General features: G+C 41.2%; 1 protein-coding gene across 1 annotated transcript; it reads left to right on the top strand.

The window, feature by feature from the left end:
* The first annotated feature begins 417 nt into the window (after positions 1-417).
* Positions 418-6,846, top strand: PDE6H (phosphodiesterase 6H). The gene is made up of 4 exons (XM_019938378.3): positions 418-546; positions 2,388-2,562; positions 3,703-3,743; positions 6,290-6,846. The coding sequence occupies exons 2-4, from the start codon at positions 2,429-2,431 to the stop codon at positions 6,364-6,366; spliced, it is 252 nt and encodes an 83-aa protein (XP_019793937.1). The 5' UTR covers positions 418-546; positions 2,388-2,428; the 3' UTR covers positions 6,367-6,846.
* The last annotated feature ends 19,931 nt before the right edge of the window (positions 6,847-26,777 follow it).

Below are 26,777 nucleotides of genomic sequence, written 5' to 3'. Positions count from 1 at the left end.
GTATAAGTAAGTACCGTGAAATATTTGGGATATACTTATACGAGAAAAAAAGTCATTTGTTGTATAGCTGAAATTCAAATTTAACTGGTCTTCCTGTATTTTTATTTGCTAAATGTGGCAATCCTAAACCTAGTAGGCTCTCTAGATTAAAGAAAGGAAAGTTTGTAGTTTCTTATTGCTTTGAAAGAATTGGCAAGTCCAAAAGCTTGATCTGAGGGAAATTCTCCAATTTTCCTCTGTGGCTTTGGCGGAGCTGGGACGTGTCTGTTACTGGTGGCACGGTCAGAGAGTAATGCTTCTCTCGGCTGCCCGCCAAGCCACTCCCATGGTCCCAACCACACTTGGGAGAGGCACGAACTTTGCCTGTTTACCAGAGCAGGAGAGGGCCCGCAGCACAAGAATTGGATTCGGGGAGTAGAGGAGCTGGCAGCATATTTTCTAAAGCCACTGAGGGCTTTATGAGGTGAAGATCAGCTGACGCTTTACATATGGTTTGACGGAGAAGGTCACAGGAATGTCACAGGATCTCAGGACCCAAGTTTCAAAGTATTAGTTCTCTTTATTTATTTATTCACTCATCTGACAAATATGTATGTGGCATACCTACTATGGGCCGGGTACTGTTGTAGGTTCTGAGGCTACAGAAATGAACAAAGACTGAAAAAGCAGCCTCATGGAGCATATTCCAGTGGGGGATTAAGACAAGATCCATTGCATGTGTAGGTGATCCAGGACCCTGGCCAGCTTCACCATCCCTGGTTCCAGCTCACAGAGTAGTCAATGTGTTTTTATTTTTTTTTTATTTTATTTTTTTATTTTTTTGGTGTACGCGGGCCTCTCACTGTTGTGGCCTCTCCCGTTGTGGAGCACAGGCTCCGGACGCACAAGCTCAGCAGCCATGGCTCACGGGCCCAGCCACTCCCCGGCATGTGGGATCTTCCCGCACCGGGGCACGAACCTGCGTCCCCTGCATCGGCAGGCGGACCCCCAACCACTGCGCCACCAGGGAAGCCCAATGTGTTTTTATTGAACAAGTTGAGGACTGGGCAGGATCGAAATAAAATAGTAATTGGGGAAGAGAAAATAGGGAAAAATATCTCGGAGGCAAGGAGTTATTAATAATTTTACATAATTTTGAGAGTAATAAGAAAAAGTTAATAAAAGTTACACAATATAAGTTTTGAAGGGTGTGCAGTGTGGCAGAGAGAGAGAAAAGATGGTTAGCATGAGCTAAACATTGTTGGGAACAATTGAAGTTAAGAATATTAGCATAAATCTATAATGAATGAAATATGGAATTCTATGAAAACAAGCTCCCAGGCGGTAGATTATGGACAGGTTGGCTCCAGGTGGGAGATTAAGGCTGTTTGGAAGTTCTGTGGAGGTTTTTCAGAATCTTCCTTCCCAGATTAAGTGCTATCGACTTTTGTTATAGAGTAGGAGAAAGAAAAGTATTCTTTAGCTTAGCATAAATCATGCTAATTTGTTATTACATGTTATTATAACATGTAATAAAAATTTGTTATGTTCTTTTATTTGTACTTGAAGAATGACTATGTACATTTTTGTAGCTAAAATGAAAGTCTGGGAAAATTATATTGGATAGCTCCTTGATTTAGATAGGAGAAAACGTTGAAGATTTCTGAGGAATATGTGGCTAGAAAACTTTATATCTGGATGTGGAGTTAAAGCACACAATTACTACTTAATCACCGCACACTGCCTTCTGTGTGCTTGTGTGTGTGTGTGTGTGTGTGTGTGTGTGTGTATTGGGATGTATTGAACACTTCCGTGGTGTTGGTACACCAGGTTCAGAGTTTCCCCTATCCAGACTACTACACTGTCATCCCCAGAACTAGGAAAGAAGTCTCTGCATCACATGAGAAGTAAATAAAATAAGGGCCATAAAGAACAGAGGCCATAAAAAATGGGTCAATAAACATTCAGAGTCAGGTTATTTTACAGCTAGATGGAAATATATGTAAAGCTTAAAGAATTTTTCAGTGCTGCAAAGACTATAGACATTCTTTAGTTCATTTCTCTCCCTCTATAGATGGTAGAACTGGTGATCAAACAGAAGGACATCATTTATAATAAATTCACATAGAAAGTTAGTGGCAGATTTATTGGAGCAACAAATCCATCCAGATTTTTGAACTCTATCAGTTGCCAGTTTATATCCCACTCTACTGAGCGTCTCCCTTGATGTATACCACATTCTCTTAAAAATCCCTTTAAAAGATAACTTCTCCCTTTTGGTGTCAACACAAGATACTGAGCTTCTTTATCAGGGTGTTTTTCTCCCCACCTCCAGTTTATCGTCAGGGTCTAATACGTAATGGTTCTCATACCTTGAAGGGTCTTCTTTTTTTCTCTTACTGTCTAAGGAGCCTGAAAGAAAACCATCAGCCCCCCAAGGACCAGCAGAATGAGTGACAATTCTACTGTGGCCCCTCCAACTTCAAACCAAGGTCCCACCACCCCACGCAAAGGACCCCCCAAGTTCAAGCAGAGGCAGACTCGTCAGTTCAAGAGCAAGCCTCCTAAGAAAGGTGTGAAAGGGTAAGACTAAGATTAAAAATTAGACTTTCTATTGTTTTTTTCCCTCCATATGGCTGATTCACTTTGTTGTACAACAGAAACTAACACAGTATTGTAAAGCAATTACACTCCAATAAAGATCTATAAAAAAAAAAGAGTGCTTTGGCTTTAAGAAATTAATGCTCACAATATTAAATAGACTTATGAAAATTTCCAACCCCACCCTCTGTTTTCCTATCTAAGAGAATCTTTGCTGAATCATGTTTTCAGTCCTGGAATCCTTTCTACAGGAAAGGATTCCTGATCTACAGCCAGAATTAACATGGAAAATGGAACCTTCACAGTGACCTTCAACTTGACCTTTCAGACTTTTCTTGACCACTCTCCTTCGCTGATGTAACCTGTGCTATAATCTGGAACACAGAAACACTGGCCACTTCTAGAACACACCGTTTATTTTTATGGCTTCAAATCTTCTCTCTTCAGTTTTTTGTTTTTCTCTTTCTCTTCTTGGCAAAATCTTGTTTATTTTCGACACACACTCATGTTAATTTCTTCTGCAAGCCATTGCTGACTCCCTTAGACAAACATTATCGTTACTTCCATGTTTGCATTTTGTACATTCAGCGATGGTAACTTGTGTTATTTTATATTACATTTATTTCTTGTCATCTGTTCCCTGAGACTGAGATCCCTCAGAGAAAATTTGTGTGTTTGTTTTTTTCCTTAACTCCCAGGGCCTAACACAATGCCAGGGACATAGTAGATGCTTAATATGTACTTTTGGATAAACTAAACAAATGGATAAATTAATCATTTTAATGACTTTCATATTGCTTTCTCATTCTAATTTCTATTTTAAAAAGTGGAGCTTGACTAAATTGCCCCCCTGATCTCTCTTTTTTTTTTTTTCTGGCTCTTAATTGTCTTGAGCTAAATTTTTACAGAGGGGAAACTATCCGTCCTCTGGGACACATTGTCTAAAACCTGCCTGAGTGCCATTTCCTTTGTGCCAACTCAATGCAGACAGAAGGGATTTCTCAAATACAAAAACTTAAACTTCTTCTTCTTTCTCTTTGAATCAGGAAACTCTTCACATGACTTATTCCAGGATCCTTTGGCTCCGATATCAGCTAATTTCTCTTGTATTTTTTTCCATAGGTTTGGAGATGACATTCCGGGCATGGAGGGACTAGGAACAGGTGAGCCACCGGAAGATTTCAGTGACTTTCACCCTTGGAATTTCACCTTTTTTTCTCCTTCAGGCCACATGGGGCATTTGAAAGTTACCAGAAGTACCTAAGGCAGCAGATTCTTTAAAGACCTAGAAAAGTGGGGTTTTAACTTAACTTCCAAAATAAGTATGTGTATGCCCCGAGGCTAAAACTCTAAAAGAAATCAGACTTGCCCCAAAGTTTAATGAATCTTCGTGTTTTGTTAAATACTCTTGAGGGAGGACAACGCTGAATTGTAGTCTTTCACGGTAGAAGGATTCTTAGAGCGAGTCTAGACCAACTTTATTTTTCAGAAGAGAAATCTGAGACATAGAGGAATTAAGTGACAATCTGAGACCACAGAGTGAGGCACTGGAAACAAGGGTGGGGCCAGGAGAGCCTTTTCACTCTGTAGGGCCAACCACTCCCTCACCTACTTCCTTTTTTCATACATCCTCTGGCACCCAGAACAGGGCCCTACATACTGAAAGTATCCGGTACAATATTTTTTAATTGGCTAGAATTTTTATTTGTTGGATAATGCATGCAAATTACTGCACATCCTTTTTTAAAAAATTATTTATTTTATTTATTTATTTTTGGCTGCACTGGGTCTCTGCGGCTTCACACGGGATCTCTCTAGCTGCGGAGAACGGGGACCACTCCTCGCCGCGGTGCACGGGCTTCTCATCGCGGTGGCCTCTCCCGTTGCGGAGCTTGGCCTCTAGGGGCACGGGCTCGGCAGTCGTGGCTCGCGGGCTCCAGAGCTCAGGCCCAGCAGTTGTGGCACAGGGGCCCAGTTGCTCCACGGCATGTGGTGTCCTCCCAGACCAAGGCTCGAACCCATGTCCCCTGCACCTGCAGTTGGACTCCCAACCACTGCTCCAGCAGGGAAGTCCCCTGCATGTCCTTTTAAAAATTAATAGACGTTATTTTTTAGAGCAGTTTTAGGTTTATAGGAAAATTAAACAGAAAGTACAGAGTTCCTATAGACCCCCTCTGCCACCTTCCTCTCCCTGTACATCGTTTCCCCTATTATTAACATGTTGCATTATCGTGGGGCATTTGTTATACTTCATGACCCAATATTAATACATTGTTATTAACTGAAATAGCTTGTTCATTCTCTGTGTTGTCCAGTTCCTTGGGTTTTGACAAATGCACAATATCCTGTATCCACCATTACAGGTTCATACAGAATACCTTCACTAGCCCCCCAAATCTCTTGTGCTCTACCTGTTCATCCCTTTCTCCCCGTAAACTTCTGACAACCACTAATCTTTTTACTGTCTCTATAGTTTTGCCTTTTCCAGATGGTCCTACAGTTGGAATCATATAGTATGATTTCTTTCACTTAGTAATATTTATCTAAGCTCCCTCCGTGTCTTTACATGGTTTGATAATGCATTTCTTTTTATCACTGAATATTTCATTATATGGTTGTGTCACAGTTTATTTGTGCTATTGAGAGGCATCTTGATTGCTTCCAAGTTTTGGCAATTATGAATAAAGCTGCTATAAACTTCCTTGTGCAGGTTTCTGTGTAGCCACATGTTTCCAGCTCATCCAATACACTTTTGATAAATGGTGGCACTCATAGCAATCAGTGTCCTTTCCGGGCAACTCTCAGTTTATCTACTTTTTATTGTCTAATGCCACTCCTCGGATCTCAAATAGAATTTCTAGCCACTTTGATAAAGCTCAGATGATACTCTTTTCAATCAAATGCTTCTCTATTTTGGCCAGGTGTGTATAAGACCAGCAAATTCACTTTTGACTCTGGAATACATCCTTAACTCTGCCAACATATTTGGAACAGTGGCAAAAGGTTTATACTGATGGAAATTCTGAAGTCTTTGATCTGGTTCTAGTCTAGTCTCTACAACTGTGAGATGTTTTGCTGGGTGTTTAATCACTCTGGGTATCAGCCAGCTTCCCTGTAATTCGGGAACAATAATATCTTATTGCTGATGCAAGAGACTGGATGAGATGATGCCTTGAGATCACTTCTCAGTATGCGGTGGGATATAAGCATTTCAGAATGTAAAGGAGCTTAAGAGCAGTCAGAGAAGCCCAAGAAACACGTCTGGATTGGTAAGGAGTAAGGAGACTGGATTTCCAGACCATGGGAATTTAAAGCACCCCTATTTCTCACTTTAACCCTTGGCCTAACTAGAATTCCACCTTTGTTCCCTCTTTAGTGGTTTTGTGAGACTCTGTGTGATCAGAGAGTTACACTCCCACAGGATAGCCCCAGTCAAAAGCCTTGGATCATCTCCCCAAAAAGGACGCAGAATAAAACCAACACAAGTACCTTGGGAGCCTGTTCTGGGGGAATCAGAGCCCTGCAGAGGATTAAACAACTGGTCTGATCCTTCCTGGGATGAAGGGCCATTCTAGACAACTTGCCGGTCATCTAGACAGCGTATGGAAGGGAGGGGTGAGGGGTCTCTGCCTGAAGGATGCCCTTTTGAGCAGAAGAGGCTCTCCTAGGGGTGAGATTGGCTTATAAGTTCTTCTTTTTTCCCTTGCAGATATCACGGTGATTTGTCCTTGGGAGGCATTCAGCCACTTGGAGTTGAACGAGCTTGCTCAGTTTGGGATCATCTGAGGCACCAGAGGTTCTGCCACTCTCAACAGCATCTGCTGTAACTTTGGTTACTTCTACCCTATTGATCTGCCAGAGTCTTGACATAACAGCTGTCGGAAGTGGTTTCTTTGGCTTACACAGTCGTTTCCCTTAAGTTACTATTAAGAGTTCTCTTAGTGTCAGACTCTCTCATGCAGTATAGTTTAGCTCAGACAAGTGGGTGAAATCAACTTTTTATAGGGCCTTTCAAACATTACCACTTTTTCCTATCAGCTGGTTAGAAGTCATCAGTATTTCTCTAAAGTTTAAGTCTTTCAAATCTGTTTTTGCTAGGCATTAATTATGATTGGTATTAGGCTTTGAAGATACCATTTATGTCACTCCTCTACCATTTTCTTTAATAAAGGAGATACCTCGAATCTCATGATGAAGTTGTATTAAATGCTATATGCAAATATCTGATGTCCTGTTCTGAGACCCAATTAAACAAAGAAGGCACAGTCCCACGGGAAATAAGCACAGTGCATGCAAAGGAGCATAGGATTAAGAGTCAAGTTCCGATTCCGCTTTATAACTTTGTAAATCACGGCCTCTCTGGGTCTAAATTTTACTGGACTAGGTTATCCCTGAGATCTGATGCAGCTTTAAACTGTACAGTTCTGAGTTGGTGGCAAACTGGAGATTTAAACTCAAGATTCTGAGCCTTCTGAGTGCCTTGATTCAGTGGATTGAAAAGATTTGTATCCTTTAAAGTTTAGACTCAGATGCAAAAGATAGGTAGCGGAATCGGAAAAATAAAATAATGGTTTGCTTCACCAGTGAAGTAGTGTCAGATGTAATGTGCACATAGCTATATTTCCCCAATACCTTCAAGGCAGTTGTGCAATTCAAGGGCTGCCTCTGTCTGGCTTGGATGTTTTGGGTACTAGCAGTATTAACTTCTTCATTTCAGTTTTGTAATTTGTGGCAAAAGAATGGAGTAAATTAACTGAAAAGAGAGGCAGGATGATAGAGGGGAAAGAGATTTGGGTTCTAATCCTGCCGCCATCATTTTGGGCAAAGATCTCACTCTTGGGATCCTCCAGTTTGCCTGAATTAAGTAATCTGAGGTTCACGGTAGCGATAAATTCTGTGACTTTGTCTGAGCACGGGAACGAGAGATGCTCAGCGCTGGAGAACATTTCTTCGGAACATTTCTTCGGCTGCAGGCTCTGCACTCACTGTTTCGCACAAATGACATTGTTACCTTCTGGCCAGAAATCTAAAAGCCCAAGGGACACATCTGGATTGGAATGGGATAAGGACACTGGGTTTCCAGATCATGGACATTTAAAGCATGCCTATTTTTCATTTTAACCCTTGGCCCAACTAGAATTCCACTTTGTTCCCTCCTCATGTTACCGAGTCCAAGCTCGTACTGCTCACTGCATGACAGGCCGAAAAAGGGGCAAGGAAGAGCGACTTTATTCAGAAAGCCAGCAGACCTAGAAGATGGTGGACCAGTGTCCCAAAGAACCATCTTGTCCAGGTTTGGATGCTAGTTTATTTTTCTTTTAAACCGGGGTACAGTTGTTTTACAATATTGTGTTAGTTTCTACTGCACAGAGAACTGAAGTGGAGTTCCCTGTGCTATCCAGCAGGTTCTTATTAGTTACCTGTTTTATACATATTAGTGTATATATGTCAATCCCAGTCTCCCAATTCATCCTACCTCCTGCTTTTCCCCCTTGGTGTCCATACATTTTTTCTCTACATCTGTGTCTCTATTTCTGCCTTGCAAACAGCTTCATCTGTACCATTTTTCTAGATTCCACTTATATGGATGCTAGTTTCTTTTCTATAACAAAGTGGCAGAGGTGTGAAGAGGTAAAATAAAAAGGTGATAAATTGTTGCAAGTATTTTCTGGTCCTGGCCAGACTCTGGAGGGGGTTGTTAATTTCTTCTTTCCTGTAGCCATTCACAGGTGGCTTAGTCAGGATGTTTCCTCTGAGCTTAAACAAAGGCATTTTAGCTTAACATTCAGGCATGGGAGCCAGGGTTCCAGGCGGGCCATTATGCATACTTTAAGTTATAGGCACCATCCCTTTAGTGATTAACTTGTAGCAAAAGCAATAAAATACAAAGGTTAAAGTAAAAGAAACAGATTCAGTATGGAGTCAGATTTGTTCTTCCCTATTATACTTAGTGAAAAACAAAAAGTATAAAAGAAAAAGTAGGGAGCTTCCCTGGTGGTGCAGTGGTTGAGAGTCCGCCTGCCGATGCAGGGGACGCGGGTTCGTGCCCCGGTCCGGGAAGGTCCCACATGCTGCGGAGCGGCTGGGCCCATGAGCCATGGCTGCTGAGCCTGTGCGTCCAGAGCCTGTGCTCCGCGACGGGAGAGGCCACAACAGTGAGAGGCCCGCATACTGCAAAAAAAAAAAAAAAAAGAAAAAGAAAAAGTAGGGTATAAATTCAAAAGTGAAGCCATGATATGCAAGGAGTGTAGTGGTAAGGATGTTTTCCCCCCCGCAGGAGCTCATGCCTCCACCCATGTGCCTGTTTTTGAGCAGCTGCTCCGTTTGGCAGCCAGAACTTTCAGTCTGCACTTGCTCATCCCAGTGGAAGGGTGTGCCTTTCACTTAGGGATGCCTGTGCTCTTCTCCAGCTGGGGAGATCTGTCCACATTTGGCTTACTTTGCAAATGTTTCCTAAACATGAAGCAATAATGCTGACACAACAGAATTCACCCAAAGGAACATAGCCAATGGCCAGGATGGAGAAGGATCTAGAAACCATGCTATGTGAAGAACTGTTGAAGAATGCATAATATTTAGTCTGAAAGAGAAAATGTTCATTGCCAATAAATTTTTTAAAAGTTGCAATGAACAGGATGGAGCAGACCTAGTTCATGTAGGATTCTAGTATTTAGTGGTAAGCTAGAATAGATATAATTTATTTATTTGTTTCCAGTTTATTGAGGTATAACTGACATACAATACTGTATAAATTTCAGCTATACAGCATAACGATTTGACTTACATACATCATGAAATGATTATCACAATAAGTTTAGTGAACAGCTGTCATCTCATATAGATAGAAAATTAAAGAAATAGAAAAATGTTTTTCTTGTGATGAGAGAACTCTTAGAATTTACTCTTAACAATTTTCATGTATAACATACAGCAGCATTAATTATATTTATTATATTGTACCTTACATCCCCAGTACTAATTTATCTTATAACTGCAAGTTTGTATCTTTTGACCGCCTTCATCCAATTCCCTCTCCTCCCATCCCCCACCCCCCTTGGTTACCACAAATCTGATCTCTTTTTCTATGAGTTTGTTTGCTTGTTTGTTTGATTTTGAAGTACATTTGACCTACTACACTATGTTAGTTCCTGTTATGAAGCATAGTGTAGAATAGACATAATTTAAAGCTTATTCAAGCACTAGAATTTCGTTCTTTCTATTCCTAAATTCTAATTCTATTTTTTCTATTATTTTAAATAAGATACAAGAAAACCTTTATTACACAAATAGCACATGTGAAAGAGATAAAGGTAAATTATTATCCCCAGCAAAATCCCGGGAGCAGAGATGCCATACTCAAACAGAGTAATTGGGGAAATTTTAACAAAGGGACTATTTACAAAGGCTTGGGAAGGATTAAGGAGAATCTACAAAAGGTAATAGAGTAACTTGGGGCTAGCAACAATCTTGGGGCTATGTGACCAACATAGATCTGGAGGAACCCTAAGAGGTCAGCTCTAATCATAAGGAAGTGCACCCCCCAACCCCGAGAGGGAGGTGGTCTTCAGTAGTAAGATACAGCCAGCCCACCGTGATCCCATGGGTAACCAGGAGGGGTGGGAGTGAGGCTAATTAATACCCCAATGTTGTTCTCCCATCCTCTACTTTTCTGTTGATGCCTCCCATTGGATAAACCTAACTTGAAGTCAGGAGGCAAAGGAGCCCATTGATGTGGTGAGTAGGGTTCACCTTCAACACCAAAGATCAGGTGGAAAAGGGTGGAGAATGGATGTAAAGGGGCAAACTGGACATAGCCAGCAGAGCACTAGTATCAAAGAACAGACACTCTTTGTCAACCAGTGATCTTTACTTAGAGTTGGGAAATAGCATGGATACATTTAAAACCTCCAAAGTTGATTCTAATATAAACCCCAGAAGCGGAGGAAGCACAATGTCAAATAGGAAGAACACAATAGATGAAAAAGAGCAATTGCAGAAGGGAATTCTCTAGAAGTTTAGGGTTTGGAGGATTTTTTGAAATCTTCTGAGACTTTCTTGATGATAAGAGCCACTGAGAATCTCTTGTTACAAACACATGCAATTTGCACCTCACACCAGGTTTTCCGAATAAGAATCTCCAAGGAAAAGATCTTAGAATCTGTATTTTTGATATGGGTCCCCAATGCTTCTTAATTTGTGTCCGTTTGAAAACACTGATGTGGTCCAAGCCTGTATTTTAAACATTGGGAATTAGCGAATTCTTAGCGTATTGCGAATTCTTAGCGTATTGCCGTCCAGTGACTGATTTCACTGGCTCTGAGATAGTTCGTGGATGTGCCCCTGGGCTGAACAGCTGGCGTTTGTCAGGTGGAGTAAAATTGAAGCTTTGTTCGCACCCAGACACTCCAAGGACAAAGCTAGTGGCAGAAGCTGAGCTCTGCTGAAGTAAAGAGATAAGGCACCCACACCTGAGGTCAAGGAAGACCTGCCCGTCTGCCCACACACAGGAAGCCTCCTTGGGGGTCAAAAAGGGAGGGAGTGCCACTCCATAATAAGTGTGGACATGCACCCACAGGCCTCTGCGGTGGGATCCATCCTAGCAAAAAGTTGCGCACGCATGTTGGGGAGCATCCTAGGGCAGGTCAGGTGTGAAAAAAGAAACAGGATAATTGGCCAAAGGTAAACAAAGACCTAGAAGAACCATCCTATATAAGGGATTTAAATCACCTCTTTACTGACCTTCTCCTCATTAGGAAGGACGCCCATACCCTTTCTCTCTGGGTGTGTATTTCTGCCTAGCTTCTGACTTTAAATAAATAAACTGCTTCTCTGTGGGCTCTTGTGTATTTCTGCCTAGCTTCTGACTTTATAAATAAATAAACTGCTTCTCTGGGGGCTCTCCCATACGTCGTGCTGTGTCTCTATAAATATACTTTGTACCTGTTTTTACAGTTTTTGCCTTCTTGAAATATTCTTACTTTCACTGGGTGTAAGAGCCAGGGGAAGTTTGCTTCAAGCCTCCTGCCCCTGGTGGTCTAGTGGCTAGAATTCCTGGTTTTCATCCAGGCTACCCAGGTCCAATTCCCGGGCAGGGAACTAAGATCTCTCTTCAGGAATGCTCACTGCTTTCTCTCCGAGATCAGTTCCACTTGCCCCGAAAACATATGTAATATGTGTGAGAACAGGGGCTAATAGTCATGTGTTCTGACTCTCAGACCATTGTGTGGACTAATAAGATAGACGATGCCTCCCTCCTCCACACCTAACCCAGTTAGGCACTTCTTCAGTTGCAGAGAATGTCAGAGAGTTCAGAACCTAAGTGTTGGACAAATTCCGAGAAGCTAGAGCCAGACAGCCACCATTATTCCCAGGGGTGACCTTTTGCCGTTGCCTGGTGTGGCCACCCTCCCTCTGCAGCCTCTGTCTCTCACTGTCCTCATCTGCTTCCTCTGGCGGGACTAGGTGGACCAGGGAGAACGAGAGCTTTCTCTGGGCAGGTGAGGCAGTGACCTTCGCTTACCCTCCACCCCTTTCCTATTCGTTTGCATCCTTGGGTAGAAGTTGGGGTTGATGGTGCTGGTGATGTAGACACCTACCCCTATTCCAGAGTTCCTAGCATTACAGTTAGAGCAGAAAACTGTATATAAGGAGAAGGTGCTCCTCTGGTGTACACACCCTAGGCAAAGAGACACAGTTGCTGTTCAACAATTGCCGCTGGGCTGTTGTAAAAAGATCAAGAATCACCATAAACGGAGGAAAGGAGAGCATTTTCTCGACAACTAGAGAAGAGAAAGGAAAAGATACACAGACAAGAATAATCAATAAGTCCAATATTTAGCACAAGAGGAAAACTAATCACACAAGACCGAGCAACATAAAAACTAATATTATGAGAACTGAGCAGATATGACACTGAATTATTTCAAGGAGAGAAACAGAAGAGAACTTCTGTTTTATAAAAGGCCAGAGGGGAAGGCTTATACAGGCCATAAAAATTGTGTGTTTGTGTAAACTAGCATGTGCTTTTTTTATTTTTAAAATCTTTATTGGAGTATAACTGCTTTACAATGGTGTGTTAGTTTCTGCTGTATAACAAAGTGAATCAAATATATGTATACATATATCCCCATATCTCCTCCCTCTTGCATCTCCCTCCCACCCTCCCTATCCCACCCCTCTAGGTGGTCACAAAGCACTGAGCTGATCTCCCTGTGCTATGTGGCTGCTTCCCACTAGCTAGCTATTTTACGTTTGGTAGTGTATATACATCCATGCCAATCTCTTACTTCGTCCCAGCTTACCCTTCCCCCTCCCTGTGTCCTCAAGTCTATTCTCTAACTCTGTGTCTTTATTCCTGTCCTGCCCCTAGGTTCTTCAGAAGCAATTTTTTTTTTTTTTTAGATTCCATACATATATGTTAGCATATGGTATTTATTTTTCTCTTTTTGTAACTTGAAGTGAGCTGCTTGACTTCTCGCTTCATTAGGGCGGAGTCAGGCTGCTGAAAACTGAAATTTAAAAGCGAGAATCGTGTGGACGATTGTCCACACCAGTGGACACCATCTCCTTGCGGCAAAGCAGTCGGGAGCGCTCTGTTCTGCCTGGCCCTGCCGCAGAGCACCTGCTAGGTAATCAGCTAATTCACTCGTCTTCTTGGGGCTCAATGTTTGAGGATTAAAGAAAAGATACTGGATAAAATAATTGCTAAGGACCCTTCCGGTATAAAACTCTAAAACTCAGCTAATAAATCTAAACATATTTCAAACATGAGCCAGAGGTCCAAGGCACTGAGACTCTTTCCAGCTTTTCTCAGAATGAGTGGTTAACTACTTTCCTTTCACATTTCTCCGGGGTCCCCTAAACCAAATCATGCATAGTGCTGCCACCTGCTGTCATGAGTGAACACTTCATGAACCCTGGGAAGACCATTTCTATTAGACTTTGGAATCCATTGAGCTAATTCTGAATTTGTTCCCCCTTATTGACCAGTTTAAACTGTTGTGCTACTTGGCTGTCCACGTTTATCATGTACATGTTTGCCTACACACAAGATAAACATTAAAAGAGTATACAAGTGAACATAGTACAACGTTAAGTCTCTTTTCTACCCAATGCCCTATGTCCATAATCCAATATGACTTTTGTCCTTAAGAAAAGGGGAATTTGTGGCTGAGTAGTATTCCATTAAATATATACACTACATCTTCTTTAACCATTCATCGGTCGGTGGACATTTAGGTTGCTTCCATGTCTTGGCTACTGTGCTGCTATGAACGTTGTGGTGCTTGTATCTTTCTGAACTATAGTTTTCTCTGGCTATATGCCCAGGAGTGGGATTGCAGGATTATCTGGTAACTCTATTTTTACTTTTTAAAGGAACCTCCATAGTGGTTGTACCAATTTACATTTCTGCCAACAGTGTAAGAGAGTTCCTTTTTCTCCACACCCTCTCCAGCATTTATTGTTTGTAGACTTTTTGATGATGGCCATTCTGACCAACGTAAGGTGATACCTCACTGTAGTTTTGATTTACATTTCTCTAATAATTAGCGATATTGAGCATCTTTTCATGTGTTTGTTGGCCATCTGTATGTCTTCTTTGGAGAAATGTCTATTTAGATCTTCTGCCCATTTTTTGGATATTACTCAGCCATAAAAAAAGAATGAAATAATGCCATTTGTAGCAACATGGATGGGCCTAGAGATTATCATACTAAGTGAAGTAAGCCAGACAAAGACAAATATCATATGATATCGCTTATATGTGGAATCTAAAAAAAAGCTACAAAGGAGCTTATTTACAAAACAGAAAGAGACTCACAGACATAGAAAACAAACTTATGGTTACCAAAGGGGGAAGGGGAGGGGGAGGGATAAATTAGGAGTTTGGGATTAACAGGTACACACTACTATGTATAAAATAGTTGATCCACAAGGACCTACTGTATAGCACAGGGAACTCTACTCAATATTTTGTAGTAACTTATAAGGGGAAAAAAAATCTGAAAAAAGAATATATATATATATATATATTTATATATATATCTGAATCACTGTGCTGTACACCTGAAACTAACATGATATTGTAAATCAACTCTACTTTGATTAATAAATGAAAAAAACTCTACTTTGATTAATAAATGAAAAAAACAATAGAAAAGATTAAGAAAAAAGGGAATTGGGACACAGACACAGAGAAACACAGGGAAGACGGCCATGTGGCAATAAAGGTAGAGACAGAAGTTATACTGTCATAACTAAGAAACATCTGGTACTACTATGAAGCAAGGAAAGATGCTTCCCTAGAGGTTTTGAGGGAATATGGCCTGACCAACACCTTCACATCAGACTCTAGCCTTCAAAATTGTGAGAGAATTAATTTTCGTTGTTTTAAGTCACCCAGTGGGTGACACTTCGTTACGGAAGCCTGATTTGCCTCTGTTACGGCAGCGTCGTAGGAAATGAATATACTGGTTAAGTCTTGAAAGGAATACAAAAGATAATTATTTCTTCAGTCACCAAATTTTTCGAGCACCAATTTATGTCAGGTGCTCTTGCTAAGTGCTGCAGACATGATAAAGAACAAAACCAGACATAGTCCCTAGCTTTGTGGTACTTACCCTCTAGTTGGGAAGAAATACTTGAAACAAAATTGACATATAAAAAATATTTCAACTGTGGTAAGGTCTATAAGTATTTGTGGCACAGAAATCTATAGGCGTATATAGTGGGGAAATAACTGGGTAACGTTGTCGGGACAGACTTTCTCAAAGAAATGACAACTGAAGTGAAATCTGGAGGGAAAATACAATTATCTAGATACTGGGGTAATGAAGGTGTGGCTGATGGGAGAACACCAGGCAGAGAGAAGAGTACATAAAAGGGCCCAAGGCAGGAGTGAGGCTGGCAACGACAAGGAATTGAACAAAGCAATTAACCAGTGTAGGGGGGCCGTGGGAACACAGTGCAAGAACAGACAGAAACAGAAAATGTCCGACACTTTGTGTCTCGTAGGCCACGGCAAGAGTTAGACCTTTATTTATCCATTCTAAGAGAATGGAGGAGAAAGTCAAGATATACAAGTTTAGTCTAAAGAAAACAGCTGGTGGCTGAGGGTGGGTTTGTACATGAATGTGTCCTGGGTTCTTCCCACTTAGATTATCCTGTGTCCTGAGTGCCAGGGAAGAGAGGCCGTAACCAAAGACCATGTTGCTGAAATCTGGGTAAAGAAATTAAGAGGACAAGGGAGGACGAGGATATTCAAACCCCTGGGCGCTGCCGCTTCAATAGTTCAGAAGGAGTACTCCAGACACCCCCAACGTAAGCAGCACCGGCAACGTGTGCATCTTTGGGAGCCGACATTGCCCCAAAGAACCCATCCCCCCCAAGAGGGAGGAAAGGAAAATGGTACAAAAACGGTGATGGTCAGTTTTATGTACTAACTTGGCAAGGCTACAGTGTTGAGTTATTCAGTCAAACACTAGGTATGGCTGTCAAAGTATTTTGTAGGTGTGATTAACATCTACAGTCAGCTGACTTAAATAAAAGAGATCGGGCTTCCCTGGTGGCGCAGTGGTTGACAGTCCGCCTGCCAATGCAGGGGACGCAGGTTTGTGCCCCGGTCCGGGAAGATCCCACATACCACGGAGCGGCTGGGCCTGTGAGTCATGGCCGCTGAGCCCGCGTGTCTGGGGCCTGTGCTCCACAACGGGAGAGGCCACAACAGTGAGAGGCCCACGTACCAGAAAAAAAAAAAAAAGGTCATCCTTGCTAATCTAGGTGGGCCTGACCTAATCAGTTGCAACACTTTCAGAGTAGTACTGAAGTTTCCCTGGAGAAGAAATCTGGTTGTGGACCTGCTTTAGAGTTTCTAGCCTGCCCTAAAGATTTCAGTCTTGCTAGTCAACTCCCACAATCATGTACATTAATTTCTGCCATAAAATTATTTATTTATTTATTTGAAATATAGTTGATTTACAATGTTGTGTTAGTTCCAGGTGTACAGTGAAGTGATTCATATATATATATATATATATAAAATATATATAGATTCTTTTTTAGATTCTTTTCCCTTACAGGTTATTACAAAATATTGAGTAGGGTTCCCTGGGCTTTACAGTAGGTCCTTGTTGGTTATCTATTTTATATGTAGTAGTGTGTGTATGTTAACTGCAAACTCCTAATTTATCCCTCTGTGTTTATATCCTAGTCGTTCTGTTTCTGTGGCAGAACATTGGCTGATACAGAAATGAAGTTGTAACAGGTTTGGCTGATAAAGTACCTGCCAGGAATCTCAGAAATAGCTGGAAGGCATAGGGGAATGAGCAGCAGACTGCATTTCCTACTGTGATAATGCAGGTCCAAAGCAGAGAATTTGGTTTTGTGATCGTTATTTTGAACTTGTTTACACTCAGGCTGTTAGGACTTGTGACAGTGCAATTCACACGCTGTTGGAGAGGTTTGGTAAATGCTTGAAGGTTGGGGGAGGTAAGCCTGGTCTCTGGGTGTGGTTGATGGCCATACCGAACTTTTCCTCAAAATATTTCTCTTGGTTCTTTATGCTGTGTAGTTTCTACCAGCAAGTCTAAGACAATTATAAAGCAAAATAAGGGCAGATTCTTTATAGAACTGGACTTCTACTGCCATCTTGTGGATGTTTAGATTTGCAATCTAGTGCTGACAAGAACAAATATGTAGACGAATAAATATGCACATACCTTCTTAAGATATGTGAAAACTGGAAGAGACTTTAGATTATTCACGGATGCCCTCATTTTACAGAAGAAAAAGCTTGAGGTCCAGAGGGTGAAATGACTAGTCACTCATGATATTTTCCTTTGGCCAATCTGATGGGCAATTTCGATACATCAGCCATGTTCTCCTTTCAAGCTCAGTAATGAAGACTATGTAAGTCCCAGGCTGGACGGATATGAGACTTGGAGTGAGAATAAAGATAGGATGAGGTTCAGGAATAGGGATGAGGCTGAGGGATGGTTCTTAATACATTATTTTCTTGTGACTTACATGAAGCATTTAAATAGCCACGTATTATAGTTTTTGTTTGTTTGTTTGTGTTTTGGCTACTTGCAGGATCTTAGTTCCCTGATCAGGAATCAAATCCCCGCCCCCTGCAGTGGAAACGTGGAGTCCTAACCACTGAACCACCAGGGAATTCCCTTAATACATTATTTTGTTACAAAATTAGTGTTATAAAACCAGTGTAAAAATGCGTTTCATAAAACTAAAGAGCTTATTCCAAACAGCAAAGTACCCATTATTCTCTTTCTGTTCTCCACTTCCTAGAGTTGACTCTTTATCTGCTTCTGTTTTTCATCTTGTAGTTACCACAACTTTAAGGAATAGATTTATACCTTTATTTAATTAAACAACATTTAGAGACTCCCTGCTATAAAAGATGAGATATTAACTTATACCATTGGCTACTTGCCCCATCCATTCTTATTCCCTAAATTCAATCCTTATTATTTTTAGGTCTTATGGGTTATCACTATAATTTTGAAAATATAGTTCAAGTGGAATTTCTTCTTACATCAGCTTCAGTCATTGTCTCGAATCTTTGCTTATTTAGGATGAGACAGTCAGTGCCTTTATGCCTCCCTCTGACTTTCCTTCTTCTTTTCCTCATTCTGTCGCCACAACTTTTCTTTTACATTCTCATGGTTTTTAGCATTAGTTTTCTGTTCACTAGTCCTACATGAACCTTATATATTTTTTCCTATAAATTGATTGTAAAAGCAGAACTAATCAACAGCAGTTCCATTATTAGGACCATATAATTTTATTTGTTTCAAAGCAAGGCCAAGGGGCTTCCCTGGTGGCGCGGTGGTTGAGAGTCCGCCTGCCGATGCAGGGTACATGGGTTCGTGCCCTGGTCCGGGAGGATCCCACGTGCCGCAGAGCGGCTGGGCCCGTGAGCCATGGCCGCTGAGCCTGCGCATCCGGAGCCTGTGCTCCGCAACGGGAGAGGTCACAACAGAAAACAAACAAACAAAAAACCAAGGCCGAGTAGCATGCTTTAGAAAACATTCCCTCCTCCATCCATTCAATGTCTACATTTCCAGGCTGCTCAGCGGAACACCTTCCAGGACTAAGGTCAAAAGGACTCTCTTTCTTACATGTCATCAATTACTTAAAGTCCTGTAAAGTTTTTTGTTTTGTTTACTTGTTTATTTCTCATGTTTTTCTATTTTTTTTGGCAAAAGAATGATATGCCTTTGTCACACCCTCAAGTTCTTCTGGTTTCACGATTATTTTGTTTATTGTACCAAGTCTTCTGACTGTTTTGGGGAAGTCACCCCTACCAGAGCCTCTGTCCTACTGGACCACTCTGGACTCATTGTTTTCCAATCTTGTTGCATTGCTGTGTCATCCCAGACACACTCTTTTTTTTAGATCACACTTGTGTTTTCCTTTCTGGAAATGTTTACAATTATCTTTTATCATTGGTGCTCTAAAATTTACAAAGATTTTTCACAGCTCCCACTCAGCTATCAGGGAACCCTTCTCTGTTGAAAAGTTCTGTCGTTCTAAGTTTGGGAATCTTTTTTTTTTTTTAACTGTTTCTTTGATAATATCCTCTCCACCATTTTCTCTGTTCTCTTTTCTCTGGGATTCTAAGTCAAAAGACAGGTTCTCTATTTCTCTTATATTTTTTCTCATATTATAGTTTTCTTTATCACTTTGCTTGCATTTTTTGGATATTTCTCTCTTTTATTTTTCTGCTATTTTATTGATTTTTATTTTTTGCAATCCTGTTTTTAACCTCTTTAGTTTTCTCTGCTTGCTCCTTTTTCTTCACATCCTATTCATAGATGTAAAACCTTTTTGAATACCCAAATTCTCTTTTTTTCCCCCTTTGGTTATATTTTTCTTTTTGTCTATCTTCTTTCTTTTTCTTTATAATGCCGGTTGTTCTCTCATGTCTGGTTATCTTTGGTTTGTCCCTTCATATTTAAGAATGAAGGATGAGATCTGGTATAGATCTCATAAAAAGGAGAGTGAAAGTATGTAGAGTCTAGTGACAGTTCAATTGCTTAAAGATGTCAGGGCTGCTCAAAGATGTCCTGGCCTGGATTTTCAAGTCCTTTCTTTCATGACTTCAAGATGGCTGCTTCAGCACCAGCCATCACATCCATGTTTAAGATAGGAAAGGAAAGTTCCAAATAGCCAGAGAGTAATACACTTACGCCTATCCTCATTCCAGTAGACTTCTGCTCATGGATCAGAACTGTATTACGTGGTTACTTCTAAGCAAAGGGCGCCATAAAGATTTCCAGCTGGTATACAAGGAGACCCCTAGGATGAAGGGGTTGGGAATGACTTTTGGGTCCAGTCACTAGGGTCTGCCTCATTTTCCCATAAATTAGCAGCATAATTTAAACAAATAAATGCCTAAGCTTACAGATTTTCCCCACAAGTATTTGCCAAGATAGTGTATTGATTGATATTCATTGATATTCATTGATATTCATCCCCTAATCTATTCAACAAATACAATAAGCCTTACTCTGAGCCAAGTGCTATCACAATGATAAGTAAATAAGACATAGTCTGTTCCCTCAGGGACCTTCCCGTTGAGACAGATAAACGGGAACAAAGGGGGAACACCTAAATCAGCTTGAAGCTGGAAGGGCATGGGAGGAAACACACCGTGTGCCAGGCAGTGTTTGAAGTACAGGAAATACAAAGACAAGAGAGACTCTTAATCCAGTGGAAGAAGAAAGATAAGTGGGATAAGAGATCTAATAGAGGTCTTGTTGCCCGAGGTTTTTCCATTATAAGGCCTGCAGGCCCAGGGAATCATTGCTTTTCTTATCCATTTTAAGACAGGAGTCTCTTAGATGTTTCGTAGGTCAAGCATCTTATGCAGTTCAAAGCTCAGAGCCTCAGAAATAGTATTCTTTCTAATCTCTACAGATGTGCTTAGTTAGGTGTTCTGGCAGAAACACACACACACACACACACACACACACACACACACTCTTCCTTTATCCTCTAGTTTTATGTCTTCTTTCTTCATTCCACCTTTTCTTTCTCTTCTACATCTTCCCTTCCCTCAATAGTTACCTTAAACTCATGGAGTTTCATGACTCCTTCAACCTAAAGTGTTCACCTAGGTCTGATATATAACTGATATGGCCATATGAGTTGTTCAGATATTGATATTTCCACAACATAGGCAAGTAACGACCTCCTGAGCCCCCTAAGTGTTCCTTGAACCCACACGCCCTAGCCTCTTCTCCACACAATCATAAACCAGGGGGTGAATGCCTAACATTGCCTGAGACCTTTAGGAACTCACTCTATTGTCCGTGCCTTACTGGGTATTAACTATTTTTAATACTTCTTCTAAGCTCTTCAGTGGAATGCAGAGTCTGCAAAGCTCAAACGCCTCCAGGGGCCAGTACGTGCAGAAAGCTGCCTGAGCAGAACCAGAGACTGTGCTACATTTTGCATGACGTCGACAAGCAGTAGCCACTGGGAACTTGGGCCCAGTATACCTAGATTCTCAGAAGAGGAGTCAGAATATGAGTTTTAGTGTTAGGTATGAGAAGGACTATGGTGAGAAGAGTTTTTTCTTAATTTATTTAATTGACGTATAATTGATTTACATTGTTGTGTTAATTTCTACCGTACAGCAAAGTGATTAGTCACACACATATATATTCTTTTTAATATTCTTTTTCATCATGGTGTATCGCAGGATATTGATATAATTCGTGTGCTATACAGTAGGACCTTGTTGTTTATCCATTCTATACATAATGTTTTGCACCTGCTAATCCCAAACTCCCAATCCATCCCTCCTCCAACCCTCCTCCCCCTTGGCAACCACAAATCTGTTCTCTATGTCTGCGAGTCTGTTTCTATTCTGCAGATAAGTTCATCTGTGTTGTATTTTAGATTCCATATATAAGTGATATCATATGGTATTTGTCTTTCTCTTTCTGACTTACTTCACTTAGTATGATCGTCTCTAGGTCCATCCATGTCGCTACAAATGGCATTATTTCATTCTTTCTTATGGCCGAGTAGTATTCTATTTTGTGTATATACCACATCTTCTTTATCCATTCACCTATCGATAGACATTTAGGTTGTTTCCATGTCTTGCCTATTGTAAATAGTGCTGCTATGAACATAGTGGCGCATGTATTTTTTCGAATTCAAGTTTTTTTCAGATATATGCCCAGGAGTAGGACTGCTGGATTACATGGCAGAGAAGAGTTATTTTTTTAAGTGCTCTAAAAATAATTAAGATTTATATCCATGGCATTTTAAAAAGTTAGTATACATAATCTGTGGATATTGCATAGAGTTTAAATTAGTTAAGGATTAGTAAATGTACGTTATAACCTCAGTTATTTTTTCTAACAGAGGTTACCACAACACACACACACACACATTTGATTAATTTTCTCCATATTTTAATAGTCATAGTGCCTAGAAGAAGCAAAACAAGTTGGAGTTAAGGCATCTGTCATACATCTTTTTCCCACAGTAAAAATAAAGTTAAAAGAATCATCTTATGATATTATTTTATCTAGGCAACTAACTGTACACTAAGCTACAAGTAGGTGACTTGCCACTGAAGCTTTGAAAGAAGGATCAGCCCCTGAAACATCTCCTCTAGGTTTTAATTTCTCCTACAAAATCTGTGCCTGCAGCTCGTCGCTAAATCTCTTTGAGAGGGATCATTTCAGACACACACAGGATATATCTGGGACACCAGAACACCTTCAGAGAGTTTCCTGCAGTCCACCCACCTCAACGAGCTGCATTTGAGCTGATGTGTCAGTATTTTGGCTCTTCCCAGAAAGCAATAAATCTTAGATGTCGTTTTATCAGGTACACGATGTCAATCAGGCTGCTTGATATGAACCACTTGACAGTTGAAACGGTGGCTTATGACAGAGAGGATGTTAACGTAAAATGTCAATCTAGGTAAACTGGAGCAATCATGCATTTTTATAAAATTTTCTGTGTGTTCATCACATTAGGAAAAGAAAGTGGATTGAATACCCTCTTTTCCCCATGGACCTAGCGCTACTGGCCATCGATTATGTATTTGTTTGTTGTCCATCTACCCCATTGGAATGTTAGCTCCATGAGGACAAGGAATTTATCTGTCTTATTCACTGTTATAACTATCTCAGCACCTTGAAAAATGCCCGGAAAGAGAAGGACGTCAATAAATACTTCTTGGGTGAATAAATATAAGAATAAATGAATGAGATGATTTTGTGCATGTGAAACCATGCACCTCAGATTGGGACTTGAACCCATGCAGCCAGGACTCGAATCCGGCCAAAACCCAGATTGGGACTTGAAACCACATGGCTGGGACTCGAACCCGGCCCAAACCCACAGTCTTCCAACTGAGATCACACACGTGGTTTCAGGACTTAATGAAGCTCAGGTTCTTGATGTCTCATCACAGAAAGAACTGAGAGACAAAGTGATAGGTAAGAAGTGGATTTATTTAGAGAGAATCACACTCCACAGACAGAGTGTGGGCCATCTCAGAAGGTGAGAGTGGCACCAGGGTATGGGGTTGTTGGTTTTTATAGGGGTGGGTAATTTCATAGGCTAATGAGTGGGAGGAGTATTCCAGCTATATGAGGAAGGGGCGGGGATTTCCAGGAACTGGGCCACCACCCACATTTTGATCCTATGGTCCATCTTGGAACTGTCATGGTGCCTGTGGGTGTGTCATTTAGCTTGCTGATATGATCGTATACTGAGGCTCAAGGTCTAGTGGAAGGTGACTTGTCCGCCATCTTGGACCCATTTGGTTCTAATCAGTTTAAGTCATGTCCTCGGGCTATGTCATTGTTTCAAAGGTTGTGCCCTGCCTCCTTCCCTCCTGTTTCACATGGATGGTTGTGAAGCCGAATCTGGCCTCTGTACCCCGACACCGAATTAAATCTCAGAGACAGTTTTGGGTGAAGTAGAAAATAATAGTTTTATTGCTTTGTCAGGGAAAGGGGGTCACAGTAGGCTAATGCCCTCAAAACTGTGTGTCCTGACCTAGAGGGGCTAGTGAAGAGTTTTATAGTAGTGGTTCAAAGAGGGTGTGATCAGCTCGTGGACATTCTTCTGATTGGTTGGTGGTGAGGTAAGTGGGAGTCAGCGTCATCAACCTTCTGGTTCCAACTGGTCTGGGGTTTAGGGGTCTACGTGCTTGTGGGCAGCATACAGTTAATTTCTCCCACCGGGTGTGGTTTTCAGTAACTGCAAAACAGCTCAAAGATATTGTTATGTATATCCCTTGATGGGGAACCAGGACCCTGCCCCCAGGCTGCACTATTGTTTCTCCTGACTGTTTGTTTCTCCCTTGTCTCTGCATCCTCTCCCTTCTCTAATTAACGGAACTCAGGGAAGGTCATGGAGGCCGAATGAAGCCTATTTCCTGTCGTCAAGAAATGGGGGACACAGAAAGGCTTTTGTGCCCAGGAGCCCCACAGGGTCCTGCTTGGTTTCAGTTGCAAAGATCAATATGGCATAAACAGTGGCATTCCTTCTCTGGATAGATCAATGCAAACTGCAGATGCCAGTTGAATTGGAACACATTTCAGTGGGATCAATGTTCTCTTACTTTTACACCTGCTGTGATTTGTGATTCTGCGTGAGTTTACTTGAAGGGGTTGCTAAGAAGATACTGTGCTGATTTATGAAGTTACTGTCTCTCTACTCCAAACCCACCATTCTGTCCTCAGCTTTGTGACTCTGGGTGGGGAGGCTAGTTTCGGTGCCAGGATGAAGGAGGCGCCAGGGGCACCTGTGGGGCAGAGGGAGGGAGGGAGAAGTTCCTGCTCTTGACAGAAACAGCTCCTGGCAACAGCTCCCCTATCTTGGCAGCAGCCGTGGTGCTGGTTCTAGCCTCCAGTTCTTGCTATGCGCCCCCTACTGTCTGCAAAGGTGTCAGCAGCAGCCAGGCTGCGTCTTCTCAGAAGTCAGCTCGGCTCCCAAGCACCCCTTCTCTACCAACTCCTTCCTTTAATTCCACCTTCCCTATGGTGGTTCCTCCTTCTGGAACTTACCTCTATTACCTCAATGTCCCCTTCTGTATTTTCAGCCTTTTAACACCTATTTAGGCAATTCCTTATAATCGATTATCATTTATTTATAATAAATTCCATCCATTAATGTAATTAGTATGCTTTCAAGTTTTGTTAACTGGACTCCAATGGATAAAGATTCTTTACTGATTTATTCACCATGTTCTTTCTTCCACAACTGTGGATGTTTCTACAAATTCTGTATTTCGAAGCTCTAACAATTCATCACTGACTTGCAGGGATTTTTAAGATTTAATTTTAACTGCAGGGAAGACCTAAATAGACATTTCTCCATCGAAGATATACAGATTGCCAACAAACACATGAAAGGATGTTCAACATCACTAACCATTAGAGAAATTCAAGTCAAAACTACAATGAGATATCACCTCACACAGGTCAGAATGGCCATCATCTAAAAATCTACAAACAGTAAATGCTGGAGAGGGTGTGGAGAAAAGGGAACCCTCCTGCCCTGTTGGTGGGAATGTAAATTGATATAGCCACTATGGAGAACAGCATGGAGGTTGCCCAAAAAACTAAAAATAGAACTACCATACGACCCAGCAATCCCACTACTGGGCACATACCTTGAGAAAACCATAATTCGAAAGGAGTCATGTACCACAATGTTCATTGCAGCTCTATTTACAGTAGCCAGGACATGGAAGTAACCTAAGTGTCCATTGACAGATGAATGGTTAAAGAAGATGTGGCACATATATACAATGGAATATTACTCAGTCATGAAAAGAAACAAAATTGAGTTATTTGTAGTGAGGTGGATGGACCTGGAGTCTGCCATACAGAGTGAAGTAAGTCAGAAAGAGAAAAACAAATACTGTATGCTAACACATATACATGGAATCTAAAAAAAAAAAAAGAAGGTTCTGAAGAACCTAGGGGCAGGACAGGAATAAAGACGCAGACATAGAGAATGGACTTGAGGACATGGGGAGGGGGAAGGGTAAGCTGGGACGAAGTGAGAGAGTGGCATGGACATATATACACTACCATTGTAAAATAGATAACTGGTGGGAAGCAGCCGCATAGCACAGGGAGATCAGCTCAGTGCTTTGTAACCACCTAGAGGGGTGGGATAGGGAGGGTGGGAGGCAGATGCAAGAGGGAAGAGATATGGGAACATATGTATACATATATTTGACTCACTTTGTTATACAGCAGAAAGTAACACACCATTGTAAAGCAATTATACTCCAATAAAGATGTTAAAAAATTTTAACTGCCGCGTTTCTCTTAATTTAAACATATTTTTCTGATAGTGGATATTTAAATACATAAAACAAGTGGAGGTATGTACAGAATATAAGTGCCATACTTATGTATCAATTTTAACACATTTCAGTGAGATCAATGTTCTCTTACTTTTAAAAGCACCTATTTTTTAAAATGCTATGTAAAAAACTCAATGGTCCACGGATTCTGAGATCATCCCTTTCTCTATCATATTGGAGGGGAGAAAAACTGTCTATAAGTTTATAATCCTATCCTCAGACAGGTAAAAAATTTTTTCATATGGAACAATTTCAGTAGTTTTCAGGAGCACCCAATCTTGACACACCACTTGCTCGTTCATGCCAGCATCTGCTCAGAGTAAGAGGGAGGCAGGTCCATGGACTTTGAGAACCATGTTTTAAGAAACTGTCCTCTCCTGGTGGGTCAGAGTCAGGGCAGCTTTCAAAGTTAATTCTTCATTAGAAACACCTGGGCTGGGGCAGAAAATGCCATCTAAACTGCCTGAAATTCTTTGTATTCAATAATTTCACAATTAAGCCCACAGTAGGCTTTCTGTCTCAGAATTGTTGATTGAAGGTCCAGCAACCAACTTGACTTTGGCTATAACAGCATTTTTTTGTGTTCTGCAAAAGATGAAAGAGTCATGCAGTGGGAAGGTTCAAGCCATCAGAATGGAGTGTCGCTTGCCCAGTGGAGCGGGAATCAATTCACTTCTCTCCGTCTCACCAGTTACTGTAGCTCCCATCCTTCGAGTGCCTCTTAGGTGCAAAGCAGTATCCTAGGCGCTTCACACTCCTGTCCCTCTTGATTCTCCACAAACCTGTCTTGTAGGTGTTTTGATGACGTCATTTATCATGA

The sequence above is a fragment of the Tursiops truncatus genome, chromosome 11 (assembly GCF_011762595.2).
Source record: "Tursiops truncatus isolate mTurTru1 chromosome 11, mTurTru1.mat.Y, whole genome shotgun sequence".
NCBI classification, from domain to species: Eukaryota; Metazoa; Chordata; class Mammalia; order Artiodactyla; family Delphinidae; genus Tursiops; species Tursiops truncatus.
The sequence above is the reverse complement of the archived record's forward strand: the minus strand, read 5'-3'. Positions and strand labels throughout refer to the sequence as shown.

Coding starts and splice junctions, on each gene's coding strand:
- PDE6H (XM_019938378.3), top strand. CDS start 2,429: ATGAGTGACAATTCTACTGTGGCCCCTCCAACTTCAAACCAAGGTCCC. Junction 2,563..3,702: donor CCTAAGAAAGGTGTGAAAGG/GTAAGACTAAGA, acceptor TTTTTTCCATAG/GTTTGGAGATGACATTCCGG. Junction 3,744..6,289: donor CATGGAGGGACTAGGAACAG/GTGAGCCACCGG, acceptor TTTCCCTTGCAG/ATATCACGGTGATTTGTCCT.